This window comes from Oncorhynchus kisutch, linkage group LG20 (assembly GCF_002021735.2).
Source record: "Oncorhynchus kisutch isolate 150728-3 linkage group LG20, Okis_V2, whole genome shotgun sequence".
In the NCBI taxonomy this organism is placed as follows: domain Eukaryota; kingdom Metazoa; phylum Chordata; class Actinopteri; order Salmoniformes; family Salmonidae; genus Oncorhynchus; species Oncorhynchus kisutch.
This window is the reverse complement of record NC_034193.2, coordinates 45,252,850-45,276,288: the sequence shown is the minus strand read 5'-3', so window position 1 is coordinate 45,276,288 and position 23,439 is coordinate 45,252,850. Positions and strand designations below refer to the sequence as shown.

Below are 23,439 nucleotides of genomic sequence, written 5' to 3'. Positions count from 1 at the left end.
CACACTGAGTGCTCAGAAATGTATCGTCATGGAAAAAGCGCAGCACAGACTGCTCTCCAAACTGGCGCGGATGGAAGTGGCGCTCCTGCCGAAGCGTCGTGGAGAAGGCGCACAGTCGCTGAAGTGTAGCAGCCATGGCAGACGAAAAACCCAAGGTGAGCAATGATACGTATTTTATTCGCAATATTTACAGTGAAGTTGTATTCTCGTTATGTTGGTCTGTATGATATTCTGAAAAGGTTTGAGGTTTAGAGCAGCTAATTTACTAAACCGGTTGATTTACTAGGAAATATTTCAGAATCGGTCTGGACAGCTAGGCTAACTGCTAGCGTGTAGATAGCTAGCGAATAATGTCAGTAGTAATGTGCCTTATGGGATTTAGTCACTGTGTCAGTAAACATAAGCAGTTTAATTTTCTAATTTAAATGTAATATTCATATTGTTAATGTGTTTTCTTGTCATGATGCAACCTAGATGACTAGCTAGCTAACATCGAGGGCCCGTGCCCGAATAACAGTATGGCAGCTAGCTAGCTACATACAGTAGTTAGCATGCTAACATGATCAATTAGCTTGTTGTAAACATTGCATTGTTAGGAATTGGAGTATTCCTTGCAGACCATTGCACTTCACAATAATGTCTCTATCCAATATCATCCGTGATTTGAAAGTTAGTTTTGATGTGAATGATAGTTTAGTTACTAGAGAATGTTCCAAATATCCACTCCCTTCTCTAATGGAATCTGTTTTATTTGTTTTTAGGAAGGAGTAAAGACGGAGAACAATGACCACATCAACTTGAAGGTGGCAGGACAAGACGGCTCAGTGGTGCAGTTCAAGATCAAAAGGCACACACCCCTCAGCAAACTCATGAAGGCATATTGCGAAAGACAGGTAAGGCAATATCAACATCCATCGACTGACAAACATGCATGTGTAGCACATGGGGATGTGTGAAACTTACTCCTCAGCCTGAAGTGTCCCCACTTGCGCTAGCGAATAGCTAGCTTTTCGCGTGGTGGTGACTGGTAAGACACTTCAGGTGGGCGGTCACGTGTGCTACAAGGCAGAGGTCCCGAGTTCATGCAAGGTATGAGCCTAATCGGGGGAAGTTGTACTCACTAAGCAAGCAACATGACATGCGCCCAGACTGAGGGCTTTATTACAATGCACAAGTTCCCTTGATTGAAATATTGTGTATTTTATAGTATTTTAAGTTAATATTTAAGTGTCTTGTGATGCCTTTCCACAGGGCCTGACGATTAGGCAAATCCGGTTCCGGTTCGATGGGCAACCAATCAACGAGACAGACACACCAGCACAAGTAAGTTGGTGGATAAGGTTTGTTATTGTTCCTCATATCATATGGTTGAGTTGACTGTTCATTGGCAAACGTTTTTATCCTTTGCCGGGGGCTGCCTCAAGGACAACAGTTCCCTGGAGGCAGAGGTTCAATCCCTGTTCCTCCACTTACTTTCTCTCCTGTAATCCTCTCATCTTTATATTTATTTAACCAGGTAGGCTTGTTGAGAACAAGTTCTCATTTGCAACTGCGACCTGGCCAAGATAAAGCATAGCAATTCGACACATACAACAACACAGAGTTACACATGGAATAAACAAAACATACAGTCAATCTTTAACATTCTGATCTGAACCTGTCAATAAAACTTCAAAATACCACCCAAAAATATTTAAACATGTTTTATCCTGCCCATTGAAGCTGGTTTACTTTGGTAGAAAAATGCTTATAAATTGCTATGATGCTATAACTGATCTTGACTATGACTTTTGTTTTTTCAGTTGGAAATGGAAGATGAAGACACAATCGATGTGTTCCAGCAGCAAACGGGAGGTTTTCTTCACTAGGGTCCAATGTTCCCCACCAACACCCCTACCTCCCCTAATAATGTATTTTCTGAAACTCCGCTTTTGAATTTCAAATCGACCTCTAACTCCTATCCCTGGCACTTCATTCAGATCTGAAAAGATTGGACCAATATGGTAATATCTGACTTTCTGTGTTTATCGCCATGTTGGATACTTCCAATCCTTTCAGTTCTACGGGAGTAGGAGTTTTGTCAATTTGGGATTCAGCATACCTAGTTCTACAAGTGTCAATACCATTCACTCTGATATTCACAAAATGCACATAACATACTGTTGTATATTATATCATCCTTGCATTTATTCTGTACATAAACAACTGAGTGAGGATACCTATTGTCAGATCCTGTTTCGTGTGCTGAACTAATCCAGCAATCAAATCCTACAATTCTGGACAATGTCTTTTGGAAGGTGTGTGTAAGTTCTTTACATCTATATCATCTGTTTTGACGATTGCTGGTCAGAGTTTTCTGTTGTTTTCAGAGATGGATTCTTCTTTTTTTATATATACTTATGTTGTAGAAGTTGTTTGTGATGCAACTTGTATTGATGTTCTCCAATAAGCATTTAAATTGACTCATCTGTTATTGTTGAAATAAATGTAATCTTTTTTTATATTTGTCTCGGTCATAGATGTATACAGTGCCTTCGGGAAAGTTCAGACCCCTTAACTTTTTCCACATTGTTAGGTTACAGCCTTATTTCTAAAAATGTATCAAATCTACACACAATAACCCATAATGACAAAGAAAAAAGTTTAACGTTTTTGCTAATTTTTTTAATTTTTTAAACGGATTATTTACATAAGTATTCAGACCCTTTACTCTGTACTTTTTTGAAGAACCTTTGGCAGCAATTACAGCCTCGAGTCTTCTTGGGTATGATGCTATTTGGGGAGTTTCTCCCATTCGCTAGATCCTCCTAAGCTCTGTCAGGTTGGAAGGGGAGCGTTGCTGCACAGCTATTTTCAGGTCTCCAGAGATGTTCAATCCGGGCTTTGGTTGAGCTACTCAAGGACATTCAGAGACTTGTCCTGAAGCCACTTCTGCGTTGTCTTGGCTCTGTACTTAGGGTTTTCCTGTTGGAAGGTGAACCTTCGCCCCAGTCTGCGGTCCTGAGCAGGTTCTCTCTCTGCACTTTGCTCCGTTCATCTTTGCCTCAATCCTGACTAGTCTCCCAGTCCCTGCCTCTGAAAAACCATCACCACAGCATAATGCTGCCACCACCATGCTTCCCTGTAGGGATAGTGCCAGGTTTCCTCCAGGCATGACGCATGCATTTAGGCTAAAGAGTTCAATCTTTGTTTCATCTGACCAGATAATAATTTTTCTCATGGTCAGTCTTCAGGTGCCTTTTGGCAAACTCCAAGCGGGCTGTCATGTGCCTTTTACTGAGGAGTGGCTTCCGTCTGGCCACTCTACCATAAAGGCCTGATTGGTGTAGTGCTGCAGAGAAGGTTGTCCTGGAATGTTCTCCCATCTCCACAGAGGTACTCTAGAGCTCTGTCAGAGTGACCATTAGGTTCTTGGTCACCTCCCTGACCAAGGCCCTTCACCTATTTCTCAGTTTGGCCGGGCAACCAGCTCTAGGAAGAGTCTTGGTGGTTCCAATCTTTCCATTTAAGAATGATGAAAGCCACAGTGTTCTTGTGGACATCCAATGCTGCAGAAATATTTTGGTACCCTTCCCCAGATCTGTGTCTCGGAGCACTACAGACAATTCCTTCGACCTCATGGCTTGGCTTTTGGTCTGACATGCACTGTCAACTGTGGGACCATATATCAACAGGTGTGTGCTTTCCCAACTCAAACAATACATTGAATTTACCACAGGTGGACTCCAATCAAGTTGTAGAAACAGCTCAAGGAGGATCAATGGAAACAGGATGCACCTGAGCTCAATTTCGGGTCTCATACTTAAGGGTCTGAATACTTATGTAAATAAGGATTTTCTGTTTTTTAATAAATGTGCAAAAATGTCTTTACCTGATTTTGTTTGTCATTATGGGGTATTGTGAGGAAATTGTTTTATTTAATACATTTTAGAATAAGGCTGTAACGTAACAAAATGTGGAAAAAGTCAAGGGGTCTGCATGTTCAGATGGTAGAGAGGAGATTGATGATGCCATCATTTACAGCAATCCTGACATTCAAAGATGTATGTACACTAGGCTTATTGAATTTATCCTGGCATGTACTCTTGATGATGGGCATCTGATGTCTCAATACATTTTGTTAGGAAAAGTGCCATTTTATTGATATGCCTGTGTGCCAATCTCACACAAACTGTAAAAGGTAATTAGGGCCCTGTGTTTTGGTTAATAATGTCAGTTAACTTGGATTTGAAGCCTTTTCCCAAAAATTAAAGCAATTGTCTTGAGGATGGTGCTGGACCATCAGACATAAAAAGAAAAGGGGGATGTTTGATGAATAAGATCTGATATGATTGGTCAAAAGTGCAATTAGTGGAATTAAAGATCAGAATTGGGCTGCCTGTGTAAATGCAGTCCAGGTGACCTGTCTGATTCATATAGTCATATAGTCTGATTTTTCATGATTGTTCTCTATTGTATCAACTGATTGGTTCTGTATGGGGTGGAAAAACAGAAGTATTTGTCAGGAAAGGATTTATCTCAAATTGTTTGATTGTACAGAAAGGAGCGTTATAACCTCTCTAGATTCAGACAACATATGGATAATTTTTTGGTTGCTGAGGACAGTGCGCTTTTCCTTGGGCGCGCAGGTCGTACACCGATTCTCCAATCAAATGCATGATTAATGAGTCAGGAACCAATCAAAAGAACGAATCGTCATTTTGTGGGTGGTAGTTCAACCATGGAAACGCCCTCTTCACGTTTTCGTTTTAAAGGCCGATTGATCATTTTGCTTGTACCGGGTGGAGTAAAACGAGTCTGAGGTGGTGAAATATTGGTCTAAAAACGCCAAAATCGTCGTGTTATTTGCGATAGCTTATCAATTCTTACCAGTCTCTCACAAAATGACGACGACAACTATATATTCAGGCATGGAAGCCGGAGCAAAAAGCAGCTCCAGGTAAGCATCATGACATGTCAAGAGCCTTGCATTTTCAGCCAAATGTCAAGTGATGCACCCCTCATCTAGACAGCTAAGTTAGCTAGCTAACCTTTAACTATCTGGTGAACAATAGCTAACTGTCAAACAATACACTTTTTTCTTAACATAGTCGTATTAATGACATTGTACTTGATTTGTGAGAGGATGTATTTTACGATAAATGCAACTGTGGCCACAACCACCGTTGATATTTGCCTCTTTTGTATGTGGACCAGGCTAACGTTAGCTTGCTAGCATTTAGCTAATGAATGTCGCTAGCTAACGACGTGCTCGTAGGTGTGTAAAAGCAAGCTAATGGTTTTAACTGATTGCCTTCAAAGGAATCAATATTTGCTTGTTCTTTTGTCCAATGCAGGGTGTATGACACTAGAGACAGACTGCTAACATGAAACTTGTCGTTGGCTAACAAATCAATTAGTTAATTTTATGGTTGGGTGGGGCCCCATGTGGAAGATGCTTTTTCTAGCCGACTGACGTTACTAGTATCCACGTTGCCAACCACGACCATGCAGCCCTCGTCCATAACTAGATTTGCTCAAATTAATCACTAAACATATATTTGGCTAGTTACTGACTTGCAAAACCAACTATGCTATTCAGACACAAATTATTTTACATCTGGTTTGTGGCTTGATTAAGGTTAATATCAGGCCGAAGCAGCAGCCCCACATACAATGACATCTGGATATTTTATGACCCACTGGTTGTAGTGTGGGCTGGGGGAACCTAAAATGTATTTTATGGTGAAAATCGATCAAGTGGGCTTGCACCTGGTTTACATTTATGCAAACACAAGGCATGTAAATCAAAAATATATCGTTTTAATTGATAATCTTAGCAGAAGGTATTGCTTTCTATCATCTCTGAATGCAGAGAAGCTGCCATTTCAAAGATTATTTCATGCTTTAAAAATCCTCAAGTTTGGTCTCCATGGGTTTGTCACACCCGTTTTTCATCCTCTTCTAAGACCTCAGCGTAAAGGTGGGTTCACTCACTGCAGGAAGAGTGGAGCCAGCAGGAGCCCGTCTCTAACATGAATTTAAATTATTGGAGGACCAAAAAAAGCTGATGCCGATTTATTTTATTTATTTGTAATAATGACAATTACAACAATACTGAATGAACACTTATTTTAACGTAATATAATTCATCAATAAAATCAATTTAGCCTCAAATAAATAATGAAACGTGTTCAATTTGGTTTAAATAATGCAAAAACAAAGTGTTGGAGGAGAAAGTAAAAGTGCAATATGTGCCATGTAAAAAAGCTAACATTTTAAGTTCCTTGCTCAGAACATATGAAAGCTGGTGGTTCCTTTTAACATGAGTCTTCAATATTCCCGGGTAAATAGTTTTAGGTTGTAGGAATTATAGGACTATTTCTCTCTCTACCATTTGTATTTCATTAACCTTTGACTATTGCATGTTCTTATAGGTACTTTAGTGTAACAGTATAGCTTCCGTCCCTTTCCTCGCTCCTACCTGGGCTCGAACCAGGAACAGATCGACAACAGCCACCCTCGCAGCAGCGTTACCCATGCAGAGTAAGGGGAACAACCACTCCAAGTCTCAGAGCGAGTGATGTTTAAAACACTATTAGCGCGCACCCTGCTAACTAGCTAGCCATTTCACATCGGTTACACCAGCCCACTCTCGGGAGTTGATAGGCTTGAAGTCATAAACAGCGCAATGCTTGAAGCGCAACAAAGAGCTGCTGGAAAAACGCACAAAAGTGCTGTTTGAATGAATGCTTACGAGCCTGCTGGTGACTACCACCGCTCAGACTGCTCTATCAAATCATAGACTTAGTTATAACATAATAACACACAGAAATACGAGCCTTAGGTCATTAATATGGTCAAATCCGGAAACATCATCTCGAAAACAAGCGGTTTATTCTTTCAGTGAAATACGGAACCGTTCCGTTTTTTTTTCTAACGGGTGACATCCATAAGTCTAAATATTCCTGTTACGTTGCTCAACCTTCAATGTTATGTCATAATTACGTAAACTTCTGGCAAATTAGGCGGCCCAAACTGTTGCATATACACTGACTCTGCGTGCAATGAACGCGTGAAATTTCACCTGGTTAATATTGCCTGCTAACCTGGATTTCTTTTAGCTAAATATGCAGGTTTAAAAAATATATACTTCTGTGTATTGATTTTAAGAAAGGCATTGATGTTTATGGTTAGGTACACATTGGAACAAGGACAGTCCTTTTTTTGCAAATACGCACTGCATAGATTATATGCAACACAGGACACACTAGGTAACTACACATGGTTGATGATATTACTAGTTTAACTAGTGATTATGATTGTTTATTATAAGATAAGTTTATTGCTAGCTAGTAACTTACTTTGGCTTACTGCATTCACGTAACAGGCACGCTCCTCGTGGAGTGCAATGTAATCAGGTGGTTTGAGCATTGGACTAGTTAACTGTAAGGTTGCAAGATTGAATCCCCGAGCTGACAAGGTAAAAATCTGTCGTTCTGCCCCTGAACGAGGCAGTTAACCCACCGTTCCTAAGCCGTCATTGAAAATAAGAATGTGTTCTTAACTGACTTGCCTAGTTAAATAAAGGTGTATAAAAATAAAACAAATCGGCCAATCAGTGTCCAAAAATACAGATTTCCGATTGTTATGAAAACTTGTCAGCTAACCAGGCCACCGTAATGACAGTTATCAGAAAGGCTTTGAAAGGAATTGGTCTTAATGTAGTGTTGCGCACCAGACACTGACATCCCCAAATAGCCTGGTGATGATTCCCTTTGTCCTGTGCAAAATTTCAGACAGGTGTGTGCACTTTTTATTTATTTTTTATTGGTTCTTGAGCAGGAACTCTTAGAGGGTACAAATCCTAGTTTAAGGCTATACCAGTAAGAAAGATACAAGTTAGGCTAGTTATTTATTTTACTCAATACTTTTCTAATTGCGTTGTCGCTTAGGGTCCTGCGCCCACCTGGAGGAGCCTCCAACATCTCTTTTGGCAATGATGAGGAAAAGCCCCCCAATCGCAAAAACAAGATGGCCTCCAACATCTTTGCTGAACCAGATGACCCACACGCTCATCGGAGGAACAACCCACCTGGTAACCCATCACCCTCCACAGCCTCTTGTATAATACCTATAGCTGTATGTAGCCTATGTAATTTATCAATACTTCTCTGTGCGTGTCCTTAGTCTTTAAATCTTCAATTAATTTCTCAGTTTAATGTCTTCAGTTTTCAAAGGTCTTAAAAAATGCAACTGCGATGACTGCAGTGTTTCCGTTATAGTGCCGCTACTCAATTGTTGCCATTGCGGCAATTATTACTAATTTTAACTTCAAATAATACTAGAGGCACACTTCAAAATGTTAGCACTATGCAACCATATGTGTGCACGTCATGTGAGTCGGGCCGTTGTCAGAGGAGAGCGAATGGTTGCCTATACATTTAAAAATACATTTTTTATTAGGATCCACATTAGCTGTTGGGGCCACATGAAACATGACATACAGAACATTAATAGACAAGAACAGCTCATGGACCGAACTTTATTAATAAAAAAAATAAAGGCACACAGCCTACATATCAATACCTTCACACAAACGATCTAGGTAAAATAGGGACGAGGCGATGTGTCTTGGTGTTGCTTTATTTGTTTTGTAAAACCAGGTTTGCTGTTCATTTGAGTGATATGAGATGGAACAGAGTTCCATGCACTAATAGCTATATATAATACTGTACACTTTCTTGCATTTGTTCTGGTTTTGGGGACTGTGAAAATTCCCCTGGTGGCATGTCTGATGGGGTAAGTGTGTGTCAGAGCTATGTGTAAATTGACTGCAAACAATTTGGGATTTTCAACACAATGTTTCTTATAAGAATTAGCCCTTTGACTACAATGAAGAGCAAGACCTGCCGCCTAACTAGGTCTTTCCGCCTAACTAGGTCTTTCCTTGCATCACTCGACTGGACAATAATCAAGATAAGACAAAACGAGCCTGCAGGACTTGCTTTTTGGAGTGCGCTTTCAAAAAAGCAGAGCATCTCCATTATTATGGACTGACCTCTCCCCATCTTTACAACCATTTGAATCTATGTTTTGACCATGACAGTTTACAATGAAAGGTAACACCAAGTAATTTAGTCTCAACTTGTTCAACAGCCACACCATTCATTACCAGATTCAGCTGAGGTCTAGAACTTAGGGAATGATTTGTACCAAATACAGTGCTCTTAGTTATGTTCTGGACCAGTTTATTACTGGCCACCCATTCCAAAACTGTTACATCTCTTAAGGGTTTCAGTATTTCATTCGCTGTGGTTTCTGACACGTATATGGTTGAATCATCAGCATACATGGACACGCATCCGTTGTTTTATACCCAGTAACGGGTCATTGGAAAAAATAGAAAAGCGGGCCTAAAGAGCTGCCCTGCAGTACACCGCACTTTACTTGTTTGACATTGTGAGAAGCTTCCATTAAAGAAAACACTATTCTAATAGAGTTCTATTAGATGGCTCAATCACAATATGGCAGAGGTTGAAAAGCCATAACGCATACACTACCATTCAACAGTTTGGGGTCACTTAGAAATGTTATTTTTTTTGTCCATTAAAATAACATACAATTGATCAGAAATAGTGTAGATGTAAAACTATTGTAGCTGGAAATGGCTTTATTTGTATTTTTTTGATGGAATATCTACATAGGTGTACAGAGGCCCATTATCAGCAACTATTCCATGTGAGAAATTAGCAGAGTTCCTCTGTCCAGTGTCTGTTCTTTTGCTCTTTGGCTTTTTCTTTGCAACTCTGCCTAGAAGGCCAGCATCCTGGAGTCACCTCTTCACTGTTGACGTTGAGACGGGTGTTATGCGGGTACTATTTAATGAAGCTGCCAGTTGAGGACTTCTGTGAGTCTGTTTCTCAAACTAGACACTAATGTACTTGTCCTCTTGCTCAGTTGTGCACTGGGTCCTCCCACTATTCTGGTTTGGGCTGTTTGGTGAAGGGAGTAGTACACAGCGTTGTACGAGATCTTCAGGTTCTTGACAATTTCTTGCATGGAATAGCCTTCATTTCTCCGAACAAGAATAGACTGACAAGTTTCAGAAGTGCTTTGTTTCTGGCCATTTTTTTGAGCCTGTAATCGAACCCACAAATGCTGATGCTCCAGATACTCTAGTCTAAAGAAGGCCAGTTGTATTGCTTCTTTAATCAGAACAACAGTTCATCTCTGCTAACATAATTGCAAAAGGGTTCTCTAATGATCAATTAGCCTAATGATCAAGTCCCCCCCCCCCCCCCCCCCCCCCTCTTTTTTTTTTTTGCTGGGAAGGTTTTCCACTAGATGTTTGGAACATTGCTTCGGGGACTTGCTTCCATTCAGCCACAAGCATTAGAGGTCGATCACTGAAGTTGGCCGATTAGGACTGTCTCACAGTCTGCGTTCCAATTTATTCCAAAAGTGTTCGATAGGGTTGAGGTTAGGGCTCTGTTCAAGCCAGTCAAGTTCTTCCACGCCGATCTCGTTCTGTATGGACCTTGCTTTGTGCAAGGGGGCATTGTCATGCTGAAACAGTGAAGGGCTTTCCCCAAACTGTTGCAACAAATTTGGCAGCACAGAATTGTCTGGAATGTCATTGTCTGCTGTAGCATTAAGATGGCTAGCTGTTGCTCAGGGATGCAAACTAGTCACCTTTTGCAGTTTGAATCCAAAATGGGTGATTTGTGTAGATATGAGAAGTTTAGGCGGGGGGCTTTGGATGACTACTGGCTGTGAACAAGTGATGCACGATTGGCTGAGCTTTGGATACAGCCAGTATTAATCCAATCGTTCACATAACGGAATGCAGCACGCGATTGAAGAGAGGAACAACCAATTTGCTAGTTACATCATCAGCACGCGTTCTGGAAAGGCAGTTGACCAGATAATTTACAGCAGCACGTCCCCTGAACAACGAAGAGGTAGGTGAGAAACATACATCCGGCGCCGACTGAGATGGCCGCCTCGCTTCCCGTTCCTAGGAAACTATGCAGTTTTTTTACGTGTTATTTCTTACATTAGTACCCCAGGTCATCTTAGGTTTCATTACATACAGTCGAGAAGAACTACTGAATATAAGATCAGCGTCAACTCACCATCAGTACGACCAAGAATATGTTTCTCGCGACGCGGATCCTGTGTTCTGCCTTACAAAACAATACAACGGAGCGGATCCTATGCAGCGACCCAAAAAAAACGACTCCGAAAGAGAGGGAAACGAGGCGGTCTTCTGGTCAGACTCCGGAGACGGGCACACCGTGCACCACTCCCTAGCATTCTTCTCGCCAATGTCCAGTCTCTTGACAACAAGGTTGATGAAATCCGAGCAAGGGTAGCATTCCAGAGGGACATCAGAGACTGTAACGTTCTTTGCTTCACGGAAACCGGAGAGACGTCTCTCCTCACCGGAGAGACGCTATCCGAAGTGGTGCAGCCAACTGGTTTCTCCACGCATCGCGCCGACAGAAACAAACATCTTTCTGGTAAGAAGAGGGGTGGGGGCGTATGCCTTATGGCCAACGTGACATGGTGTGATGAAAGAAACCTACAGGAACTCAAATCCTTCTGTTCACCTGATTTAGAATTCCTCACAATCAAATGTAGACCGCATTATCTGCCAAGAGAATTCTCTTCGATTATAATCACAGCCGTATATATCCCCCCCCAAGCAGACACATCGATGGCTCTGAACAAACTTTATTTAACTCTCTGCAAACTGGAAACAATTTATCCGGAGGCTGCATTCATTGTAGCTGGGGATTTTAACAAGGCTAATCTGAAAACAAGACTCCCTAAATTTTATCAGCATATCGATTGCACAACCAGGGGTGGAAAGACCTTGGATCATTGTTACTCTAACTTCCGCGACGCATATAAGGCCCTGCCCCGCCCCCCTTTCGGAAAAGCTGACCACGACTCCATTTTGTTGATCCCTGCCTACAGACAGAAACTAAAACAAGAGGCTCCCACGCTGAGGTCTGTCCAACGCTGGTCCGACCAAGCTGACTCCACACTCCAAGACTGCTTCCATCACGTGGACTAGGACATGTTTCGTATTGCGTCAGATAACAACATTGACGAATACGCTGATTCGGTGTGCGAGTTCATTAGAACGTGCGTTGAAGATGTCGTTCCCATAGCAACGATTAAAACATTCCCTAACCAGAAACCGTGGATTGATGGCAGCATTCGTGTGAAACTGAAAGCGCGAACCACTGCTTTTAATCAGGGCAAGGTGTCTGGTAACATGACCGAATACAAACAGTGCAGCTATTCCCGCAAGGCTATCAAACAAGCTAAGCGCCAGTACAGAGACAAAGTAGAATCTCAATTCAACGGCTCAGACACAAGAGGCATGTGGCAGGGTGTACAGTCAATCACGGACTACAGGAAGAAATCCAGCCCAGTCACGGACCAGGATGTCTTGCTCCCAGGCAGACTAAATAACTTTTTTGCCCGCTTTGAGGACAATACTGTGCCTGACACGGCCCGCAACGAAAACATGCGGTCTCTCCTTCACTGCAGCCGAGGTGAGTAAGACATTTAAACGTGTTAACCCTCGCAAGGCTGCAGGCCCAGACGGCATCCCCAGCCGCGCCCTCAGAGCATGCGCAGACCAGCTGGCCGGTGTGTTTACGGACATATTCAATCAATCCCTATTCCAGTCTGCTGTTCCCACATGCTTCAAGAGGGCCACCATTGTTCCTGTTCCCAAGAAAGCTAAGGTAACTGAGCTAAACGACTACCGCCCCGTAGCACTCACATCCGTCATCATGAAGTGCTTTGAGAGACTAGTCAAGGACCATATCACCTCCACCCTACCTGACACCCTAGACCCACTCCAATTTGCTTACCGCCCAAATAGGTCCACAGACGATGCAATCTCAACCACACTGCACACTGCCCTAACCCATCTGGACAAGAGGAATACCTATGTGAGAATGCTGTTCATCGACTACAGCTCGGCATTCAACACCATAGTACCCTCCAAGCTCGTCATCAAGCTCGAGACCCTGGGTCTCGACCCCGCCCTGTGCAACTGGGTACTGGACTTCCTGACGGGCCGCCCCCAGGTGGTGAGGGTAGGCAACAACATCTCCACCCCTCTGATCCTCAACACTGGGGCCCCACAAGGGTGCATTCTGAGCCCTCTCCTGTACTCCCTGTTCACCCACGACTGCGTGGCCACGCACACCTCCAACTCAATCATCAAGTTTGCGGACGACACAACAGTGGTAGGCTTGATTACCAACAACGACGAGACGGCCTACAGGGAGGAGGTGAGGGCCCTCGGAGTGTGGTGTCAGGAAAATAACCTCACACTCAACAAAACTAAGGAGATGATTGTGGACTTCAGGAAACAGCAGAGGGAACACCCCCCTATCCACATCGATGGAACAGTAGTGGAGAGGGTAGCAAGTTTTAAGTTCCTCGGCATACACATCACAGACAAACTGAATTGGTCCACTCACACAGACAGCATCGTGAAGAAGGCGCAGCAGCGCCTCTTCAACCTCAGGAGGCTGAAGAAATTCGGCTTGTCACCAAAAGCACTCACAAACTTCTACAGATGCACAATCGAGAGCATCCTGTCGGGCTGTATCACCGCCTGGTACGGCAACTGCTCCGCCCTCAACCGTAAGGCTCTCCAGAGGGTAGTGAGGTCTACACAACGCATCACTGGGGGCAAACTACCTGCCCTCCAGGACACCTACACCACCCGATGCTACAGGAAGGCCATAAAGATCAAGGACATCAACCACCCGAGCCACTGCCTGTTCACCCCGCTGTCATCCAGAAGGCGAGGTCAGTACAGGTGCATCAAAGCTGGGACCGAGAGACTGAAAAACAGCTTCTATCTCAAGGCCATCAGACTGTTAAACAGCCACCACTAACATTGAGTGGCTGCTGCCAACACACTGTCAATGACACTGACTCAACTCCAGCCACTTTAATAATGGGAATTGATGGGAAATGATGTAAAAATATCACTAGCCACTTTAAACAATGCTACCTTATATAATGTTACTTACCCTACATTATTCTTCTCATATGCATACGTATATACTGTACTCTATATCATCGACTGCATCCTTATGTAATACATGTATCACTAGCCACTTTAACTATGCCACTTTGTTTACATACTCATCTCATATGTTATACTGTACTCGATATCATCTACTGTATCTTGCCTATGCTGCTCTGTACCATCACTCATTCATATATCCTTATGTACATATTCCTTATCCCCTTACACTGTGTATAAGACAGTAGTTTTTTTGGAATTGTTAGTTAGATTACTTGTTCGTTATTACTGCATTGTCGGAACTAGAAGCACAAGCATTTCGCTACACTCGCATTAACATCTGCTAACCATGTGTATGTGACAAATAAAATTTGATTTGAGAAGGTGATGACGCGTACTTAAAACCACTGGCATTTGGAAAGCTTGAGGTGGGGGTGAAAGTATGGTACAAGTATTGTTAGCAATAAGTATCTTGCCAGCTGGATTTAATTCTCTGTTAGCCAGCCAGAGAAATGTTGGGCAACATTTGCCAACTTAAACTCAATTTGATCAGTTATGGTGTGAAATGATCTGGCTAGTAAGGTCAGACGGCTACAACATCAGATGAACGTTAGTAACCTAACCATTCACTATAGTATTAACTGGTATACGACTCCTTGCCATTCCTCAAGTTATAACGTGTTAGTTGCTTACCGAACCCTGGCAATCTGAATTGTTCATTGTTTTCCCTCTACAGTATGTGGTTAATTTTCAGATTGAGAGAATTTGGTGAAAATGAGGCATTGCTTGTTAAACAAGTGGAGCTGTGCCTGGCTTAAGATGGATGTCACCACTGTATAGAGGTAGGAAAGTATGGTGTTCCTTCCATCATTCAATACAGGAAATAAAAAGGGGTATGCCAGGTGTACTCTGCCTGAAAGAGACCCTTTGTTGGCATAATCGATATCCTGCTCTGCTGGTACAGTATAGAACAGATGGCCTAAGGCAGAAGGTGTACAATGTAATGTGTAGCCCTAAAATAATGCTTTTGTTGAACTTGACAGTAACACTTGTGAGTGATTATTACACTTAAAAAAATAATACACTTAGTGAATGTTACTTTTGCACACATGTAGCCTTGTGTACTTGATCAATGTCTACTATAGTTCCCACTATAATAGAATGAAACAGGCATTCTATTTTTGCTCTATTTCAACTTAAGATGGGTTTTTCTTCTCCCAAGAGTGTGGTTTTCTCCCAACTTGAGTGTCATTTGCAGTAAAGTCTAGCCAACAAATAACATTTGGATTGCTTTCTTTATGTTTTTTTAGCTGTGAGTTAGGTTAACATTAACAACTTTCATTTTAGACTGATCATGTAGATCATATTCTTTTTTAAATTCGTTAACACCTCTATTTCCCCCTAGCAGGGATAAAAATTTAAAAATCAGTGCAAAAAAAAAGCATTATTTTTGGGCCCTCACCAGTTTGCATCCCTGGACTTGCTAGCTAATTGGTCCTGGGAGATAAACATGGGTTTTTACCTGAAATGCTTTTATATATATTTTGTGGCTCTTTATAGAATTCTGATGGTGGTTTAACTTTAAGGCGCATTACCGTCACCGACTGGAGTGTGGACCTCCCATCTTTCAATAACCCACGTGGGTAAAGGCTCGTAATGACCAATGAGTAGCTTGAAGAGGTGGGACATGCAGTGTGTCAAATGGCTAAAATGGAACCAAGTTCTATTGTAGCGCCTGGCTATAAAGTCTGAATTCACGTGAGCCGTTTTGTTTGAAATTTTTGAATAACATTTACATTTTTATTTTGCAACACTCACGGACTAAACGTGTGCTGTCTGGTCAGCATGTTAGCCACCTGTTGCATCCTCTACAACCACTGTGACTTATTATTTGACCCTGCTAGGCATCTATGAACATTTGAAGAGTTATAATCTCCACCCTGTGCAGCCAGAAGAGGACTGGCCACCCCTCAGCCTGGTTTCATCCTCGGTTCCTGCCTTGAGTTGTTCTTAGCCACTGTGCTTCTACGTCTGCATTGCTTGCTGTTTGGGGTTTTCGGCTGGGTTTCTGTATAGCACTTTGTCATCGACTGATGTAAAAAGGGCTTTATAAATACATTTGATGGTTATGACTGACTTGATCATTGCCCTTGCTAGTTTGCCTTGTATTAACATTCCCAGTATTGGATACTTTTTGTCCAAAATATTGAGTCACTGAAACAAGCAAGGTATCAGGCCAGCTGCTATTTACAACCTGATGGTAATGTTTGTTGGACTACCAAGAAATGTATTGGTGAATTATTACCCATGCATTCAACTGAATCCATCTATTCTGTCAACGATGCCTTACTTTGCATTATGGATTATTATTATTTATTTATTGGGGGGGGTAAAATAATCTATTTTTAAATCCAAGTTTAGTTTTGCAGCATAAACTGGGAATTTTTATATTACTGGTATTATGATTGTCTGTTTCACATTTGCAAATCGGTTGACACTGTCAGTTCCACTTTAAGAGCCAGCCCTCAATATACTACTTTTTTCCAACAGGCTCATTTCTGGAAGGGGATATCAGCAGGTGTGCGCAGACTTCACAAATGGTATTAAGTCTTAAATTGAACTTCATCGACCCTGGAGTTGCTCTGTATGTGGGATGCAAGTTGCAACTTCCTCCACAAGAGGGCAGATCATGTTCATTTATGATAATGTGATTCATGTTCGCTTCACAGATATAAGAAAAGCGGTCACCGTCTTTGGTCGGGACAACAATTGACAAGCCACAATCAACAGCCTGATTAATGCTATGGGACGTCGCGCTGCCTTGAGGCAAATGGTGGTCACACCAGATACTGACTGGTTTATATATACCATGAGCAGTAGGCTCAATTCATGAAATGGCCGTTTGTTTCATTCTTTGGATTTGATGAGGTGTTTGGCTACTTAGAACTCTTATCAAGCATTTAAAATGTTATCACTGGCATGAGATGTCTGTAAATTTCAATGTAAGCCCTCGCTTGCTTGGTGATTTAGCCAGGGAATGAGTCAAACCATGTCAAGTGTCATTTCTGTGTATCTACAGGTGGGAAGCCCACTGGAGTGCTGTGTGGAGAACCCTCGGCCCCACTGAGGAGATGTGCTGCCCAGTCGTCCTCCAACAACCACGAAGACTCCAATGCCGGGGTGAGATGGCTCAACGCTGATCACACACACACAATCTAGAATTTCCCATGTTGACGTTTCCTCAAAGTTAAACAATAGGCATTCTTTGTTGAGGACTTTCACTTTGCTTTCATGTAGTTGGCCTACTCATTTCTGTTCTAATAATGTACCCTTTTTCCCCTTCATCTCCTCTTAGAATGGAGACAATGACATGGGAAATGCTGGTGAGGACCATTTTAATGTATTGCTTGCTAACTTCCACTGTTAATAAACAAGTTGTCCAGATTTAAGACAACATGAATATGTATTGTACACTTCCTAGGTGAGTTTTACTCACAAGAATGCTAGTTACATTATAGCTAAGAGATTGGGGGGGGCATGATTTGTAGTGTTTAATGTTTACCATTTATAGTGTTTGTGTATAATTGACTTGACTTTGCTATTACCAGATGTTTAAAAGCTTCAAGCAGCAGTATTACGTTTTAAATGCTTGAGTCTCAAGCATGTTCACCTGGCTGCTTTCCCATGTTTAGATAACGCTGTTGAGGTCGTTCCCACCCCAGAGCAGAGGGATGAGGCTCCCCAGCCATCCGGAGGGGCTTCCCAGCCCGCCGCAGGGGCTTCCCAGCCCGCCGCAGGGATGACGTCAGGCCGCAGGAACCCCCCAGGGGGCAAGTCCAGCCTCATCCTGGGTTGAGGTCCTTCTCTTTCTCTTTTCTCTTTTTTTAAAAGAAGAATCTCCACCTGTTCATCTGAGTCCAGGAATTGCGTCCCGTCCTCTTCTCCCTCCCCGAGTCTATTGTTTTGATACGTTTTCTTTTTGGTATGTTTTTTGTTGACAGAAGCACTTTATGTACCTGATCCAAGCCCCTGGCATCTGTAGTGCTGTAGTCACAGGCCTGCTGGGTAAAGGGCATGAGGTTTAAGTTGTCCCTCACTCCATCTGGTGTCATTGGCAAAAGTTCTGATGCGCAATCAATAAGGTTTCGAAAAACACAAATGGATACATATGAAGTTGTTGCTTTTGCACCGTGTTTATTGAATGGCAAACTGCATGCACGCCTGGTTTGTTCCAAGTCCGACTCATCCAAAACATTTTGGTGAAGCCTTTGTTAAAAAAATAAATAATAATAAATTAAAAAAGGGAGGGGGAGGTAAGTTATACTGTGAATGTTTTTTATTTTAAGGTTATGCTGGACTAAATTGAGTCATTATTAATCAATTGGAGGGGTACATGATCTAGTGTTGCATGAAGTTCGGGACCTAAACATTTCTATGGAAACTAAAATCCACACGGGATCCAAGCTGTCAAATCAAACCCTGGTGTTATTTCTGAAGACTAAATTCAGTGAATATGTCCAGAAAATGGGCTTATGTCATGAAATGGAAAAATAAGAGAATTTTTGTATTGTGTTTGTGGTCCTTACATGTCAGTTTTAACTTCAGTGCCAGGTTTGAGTGGTTTTTATGATCTTTTTTTAAAGGGGGGAAACTTTCAACAGGTTAAAGTATGCCTGTTTGTGTGTGGTACTCCATCTGATAGAATGACAAGTGACCTTATGACAGCTCTGCCTAGTTCTCGTTTTGCATATTTATTATTTTTTTAATTCTCGATGTTGGACACAATTTGGTACGTTAAGCAAATTGTCCAGAGTTCTTGTTCAAACTTCTGTCACTGTCTCTTACAGGTCTGATGCCTATTTTACTGTCTGCCTTGCACAGGAAAACCTGTGGTTCAATGTCTGTATTTACCCACACACGGTTCAATTTTGCTCAAACGTAATTTGAATGAAATTGCACACATGGCTTTAGTGAATTCATGTTGAAGTGCTTTTCTGAAGATGTTGAATGGTCAGCTGGGCTACATGACCGTTACTTGTTCATGCAGGTTTGTTTATCACTGTAAAAGTCGCAATGAATATTGGCACAAATTAAAAGTCATTTTTGACTGATGGCAATGGTGCAGTTGGCTGTAGTTTTTCAATGACCTAAATACATTTATGTACTGAGTGGTTTGAGCCCTGAATGCTGATTGGCTGACAGCCATGGTATTTCAGACCCTATTCCATGGACCCCTGCGTTTGTTGTACAGTGCCGTTGGAAAGTATTCAGACCCTTTGATATTTTCCAAGATTGTTAGCCTTTTTCTAAAATGGATAAATACAAATCCTCAGCACTATACACAATGACAAAGTAAAAACGGGTTTAATACATTTCTTTAAATGTATTAATCTTGAAATACCTTATTTACGTAAGTATTCAGACACGTTACTAGGAGACTTGAAATTTAGTTCTGGTGCATCCTGTTTCCATTGAGCATCCTTGATGTTTCTACAACTTATTTTATTTATTTGACCCCTTTTTCGCCCCAATTTCATGGTGTCCAATTGTTGTTGTAGTAGCTACTATCTTGTCTCATCGCTACAACTCCCGTACGGGCTCGGGAGAGACTAAGGTTGAAAGTCATGCGTCCTCCGATACACAACCCAACCTAGATTCTTAACACAGCGCGCATCCAACCCGAAAGCCTGCCGCACCAATGTGTCGGAGGAAACACCGTGCACCTGGCAACCTTGGTTAGCGCGCACTGCGACCGGCCCGCCACAGGTGTCGCTGGTGCACGATGAGACAAGGACATCCCTACCGACCAAGCCCTCCCTAACCCAGACGACGCTAGGCCAATTGTGCGTCGCCCCATGGACCTCCCGGTCGCTGCCGGTTACGACAGAGCCTGGGCGCGAATCCCGGAGTCTCTGATGGCACAGCTGGCGCTGCAGTACAGCGCACTTAACCACTGCGCCACCCGGGAGGCCCGATGTTTCTACAACTTGATTGTAGAAACCTGTGGTAAATTCAATTGATTGGATTGATTTGAAAAGGCACATACCTGTCTACATAAAGTCCCAAAGTTGACAGTGTATGCCTGGGCAAGAACCAAGCCATGAGGTCGACGGAATTGTCCATAGAGCGCCGACAGGATTGTGTCTTGGCACAGATCTGGGGAAGGGTACCACATTTCTGCAACATGGAATGTCCCCAAGAACACAGTGGCCTCCATTCTTAAATGGAAGAAGTTTGTAACAACCAAGACTCTTCGTAGAGCTGGCCAAACTGGGGAGAAGGTCCTTGGTCAGGGAGGTGACCAAGAATCCGATGGTCACTGACAGCTCTAGAGTGCCTCTGGAGAGATGAGAACCTTCCAGAAAGCCAACCGTCTCTGTAGCACTCCACCAATCAGGCCTTTATATGGCAGAGTGGTCAGACGGATGCCACTCCTCAGTAAAAGGCACGTGACTGCCTGCTTGGAGTTTGCCAAAGGGCACCTAAAGACTCAGACCATGAGGAACAATATTCTATGGTCTGATAAGGAGTAACTGTCAGTCCTTTTGAGTAAGTCTTTACCTGACAGTTGTGTCAAAAGTTCATTTTTCACATGCGCCTAATACAACCGGTGTAGACTTTACCGTGAAATGCCTACTTTCAAACCCTTAACCAACAATGCAGTGGCTGTGTGCACTTCTGTTATTGACACAGTTCCTTCTGACACTGAATTCCAGCAGGACTGAGTCTGAGCCATGCTGGAATATTGATGAGGATCTCTGCATTGTCCCCAGTGAATCCTCCTTTGTCAGGCCGCCATTCTTCCCCTGTGTCACTGTCAGGCCTTGCAGTAGCCTGTATTCATGGATGCCAAGGCCCCCCCCCCCCCGGTGCATCCTGTTTCCATTGAGCATCCTTGATGTTTCTACAACTTGATTGTAGAAACCTGTGGTAAATTCAATTGATTGGACATGATTTGCGAGTAAAACATTGCCCCTCTTCCTTAGTATGTGTAGGCCATCTATCTGATGCTGTCTGGTCAAAAAGATTGACATTGTTGCATTGAATGCAAGGGAAGCCAATGAGCATATGGCCTCCCTTGATTAAACAAATAATTATAATAATAGTAGCCAATCAGTGTTGCGCTAAACTGAGTGAATTGTCCTGGCGCACCTAAAAAAGTGTCAAGGGAAGCCAGTTTGGATTTGGCTTCACACCACTCCCAACACACAAAAAGCAGAACGTCATTTGCAGAAAACAAACACATTTTTGCATCTCGTTGTCCTAGCTAAATAGGAAAGAACTCCCCTCACCTGGTTGTCTAAGTGTTAATTAAAAGTACAAAAACATGACCGGCGGACACTAGGCCCTCCATGGAATCCGTTTGACACCCCTGCTCTACAAATCGGGTGAGTAGGCATGTTTTTCCTACTTGCACGCATTCTCACTCACTCACTCACACACACACACACATTATATGGAAAAGTTGAAGTTGAAATGGTACTGGAATAGCGGAGCCAGTCCTTGTTTTCATTTAAACTTGCAGCAACTCTCTGTGGTTCTAAACCAATGGTTGTTTAGTAGTCTGATGCTGTAAATCAGTTTTGTCAAACTCATTCCATGGAGGGCCTAGTGTCTGCAGGTTTTGGGTTTTTCCTTTCAGTTAAGATCTAGACAACAAGGTGAATGGAGTTCTTTACTAATTAGTGACCTTAATTCATCAATCAAGTACAAGGAAGGAGCGAAAACCCGCAGACACTCGGCCCTCCTAACTGGACTTTACCGGACAGGTCTTGCTCTCTCGGTTTTGTGACGAAACAAAGGTGTGTTTGAGTTTATTCTGCCACTTATTGTCTCTGGCCTATATGTCACGGTGTCAAGGGTTTTGCTTGTGCCTTAACGTTGTCTCTGTTTGCCAAATGTGGAATGAAAGCAGTCAAAGCCCCCTGGACTAACCTAGTCGGTGCTTTGAGTCCTCAAAAACAGAGCTTTCAAGAGGATCTCGTTGTGGTGGGGTCATTAAGTCAGTTCATTACATTACACTGACTGCTCTAATAGACATCCATGGACAGCCCTTCACTCGAGGACTCTTTGTCAGAAACCTATTGACGCTGCTTGTCTCCTTTGTTTACATTGATAGTATTATTGATCTCATGCTTTGTAAATTGTACGAGGATGTATGATGCAATAAATCCAACTGACTTATCTGATTAGCAGCTGTTGAGTAGGGGAGTTCCGCATGCTGTCTGAAAGGTCAGGTGGGGAGACTGAGTGGTTTTTGGCTTGCCCCGCAGGCAGGATGTTGAATTGGAGTTTTTCCAATTGAACTCTCACACTTCCTGCAAACTTTAATTTCTACATCATAACTCGCAACCCCTTGTGAGGGTCAATCCATGAAATGGCCAAGCTAAGCAGTTTTAGTTTCATTCTACTTCATTAGATGAGGTGTTCGGCCGCTTATAACGCTATCAAGCATCTAAAACGTTATCACTTTTGACAATAGAAGTCTGTAGATTAGAGTGTAGCTCTCTATCACTTGGCTGATTAGCCAGACAATTCGCTGGCAATAAATGAGAATCAAACTGGTGGAGAGGCCTTTGCCACACTGAGGAGCTGCCCAGTCCTCCAACAGCCACGAAACTCCAATGCCAGGGTGAGATAACGTCTTAACACTGTGTTCGTGTGTGGGTGCGATATCAATCTAGAATTTCCCATGTTGCCATTTCCTCAAAGTTAAACAATGGGCGTTCCTTGTTGAGGATTTTCTCTTTCACTTTGTGTTCATGTAGTTTCCCTACTCCTTTCTGTTATGTTTTCTAATCACTTACCATTTTTCCATTCATCTCTGTATCACATCAGGCAGTGATTGGGAGTCCCATAGGGCTGCGCACAATTGGCCCGGCGTCGTCCGGCTTTGGCCGGGGTAGGCCCGTCATTGTAAATAAGAATTTGTTCTTTAACTGAGATTGGCTAGTTAAATAAAGGTTCAATTAAATTCTAAATTCAAAAATCTCTTGACATGTGGAATGCTGGTGAGGACAGTTTAATATGTTTTTCTTGTGCTCTTGCTGATTAGTATTTTTCTCCTGTCATACAGGAGTAATGAAGGCCTAGTGCAGTCATTTTCTACAAAAAATATGTATTTATTTATCATGGAGTGCTGCAGCACCACCCTTACTTCCCGCAGCTATGTTGAAATGTTGAATATTTAGTGCATATAGGTTTGTTTCCGTCTATGCTATTACCACATGCTTAAATGCTTAAGAGTCTCTGGTATGATATCCTGTCTCCTTTCCCATGTTTAGATAAGGATGTAGGTGCAGAGGCCAATCCTGCTCCAGATCAGAGGGACGAGACGCTCCAGCTGTCAGGAGGGTTCTCCCAGCCTGCCGCAGGGATGCTATCAGGCC

At 42.6% G+C, this 23,439-nt stretch overlaps 2 protein-coding genes across 2 annotated transcripts; both read left to right on the top strand.

The window, feature by feature from the left end:
* The first annotated feature begins 24 nt into the window (after window positions 1–24).
* LOC109865802 (small ubiquitin-related modifier 2-like) lies at window positions 25–2,501 on the top strand. The gene is made up of 4 exons (XM_020454248.2): window positions 25–155; window positions 762–893; window positions 1,252–1,323; window positions 1,803–2,501. Exons 1-4 carry the CDS (start codon window positions 135–137, stop codon window positions 1,866–1,868), a joined length of 291 nt encoding a protein of 96 aa, XP_020309837.1. The 5' UTR covers window positions 25–134; the 3' UTR covers window positions 1,869–2,501.
* Window positions 2,502–4,713: 2,212 nt separating this feature from the next.
* On the top strand, window positions 4,714–19,167 carry LOC109865799 (jupiter microtubule associated homolog 1-like). The gene is made up of 5 exons (XM_020454245.2): window positions 4,714–4,939; window positions 7,935–8,077; window positions 17,130–17,230; window positions 17,406–17,433; window positions 17,743–19,167. The coding sequence occupies exons 1-5, from the start codon at window positions 4,884–4,886 to the stop codon at window positions 17,904–17,906; spliced, it is 492 nt and encodes a 163-aa protein (XP_020309834.1). The 5' UTR covers window positions 4,714–4,883; the 3' UTR covers window positions 17,907–19,167.
* Window positions 19,168–23,439: the final 4,272 nt, after the last annotated feature.

Coding starts and splice junctions, on each gene's coding strand:
- LOC109865802 (XM_020454248.2), top strand. CDS start 135: ATGGCAGACGAAAAACCCAAG. Junction 156..761: donor TGGCAGACGAAAAACCCAAG/GTGAGCAATGAT, acceptor ATTTGTTTTTAG/GAAGGAGTAAAGACGGAGAA. Junction 894..1,251: donor AGGCATATTGCGAAAGACAG/GTAAGGCAATAT, acceptor GCCTTTCCACAG/GGCCTGACGATTAGGCAAAT.
- LOC109865799 (XM_020454245.2), top strand. CDS start 4,884: ATGACGACGACAACTATATATTCAGGCATGGAAGCCGGAGCAAAAAGC. Junction 17,231..17,405: donor ACGAAGACTCCAATGCCGGG/GTGAGATGGCTC, acceptor ATCTCCTCTTAG/AATGGAGACAATGACATGGG. Junction 17,434..17,742: donor CAATGACATGGGAAATGCTG/GTGAGGACCATT, acceptor TCCCATGTTTAG/ATAACGCTGTTGAGGTCGTT.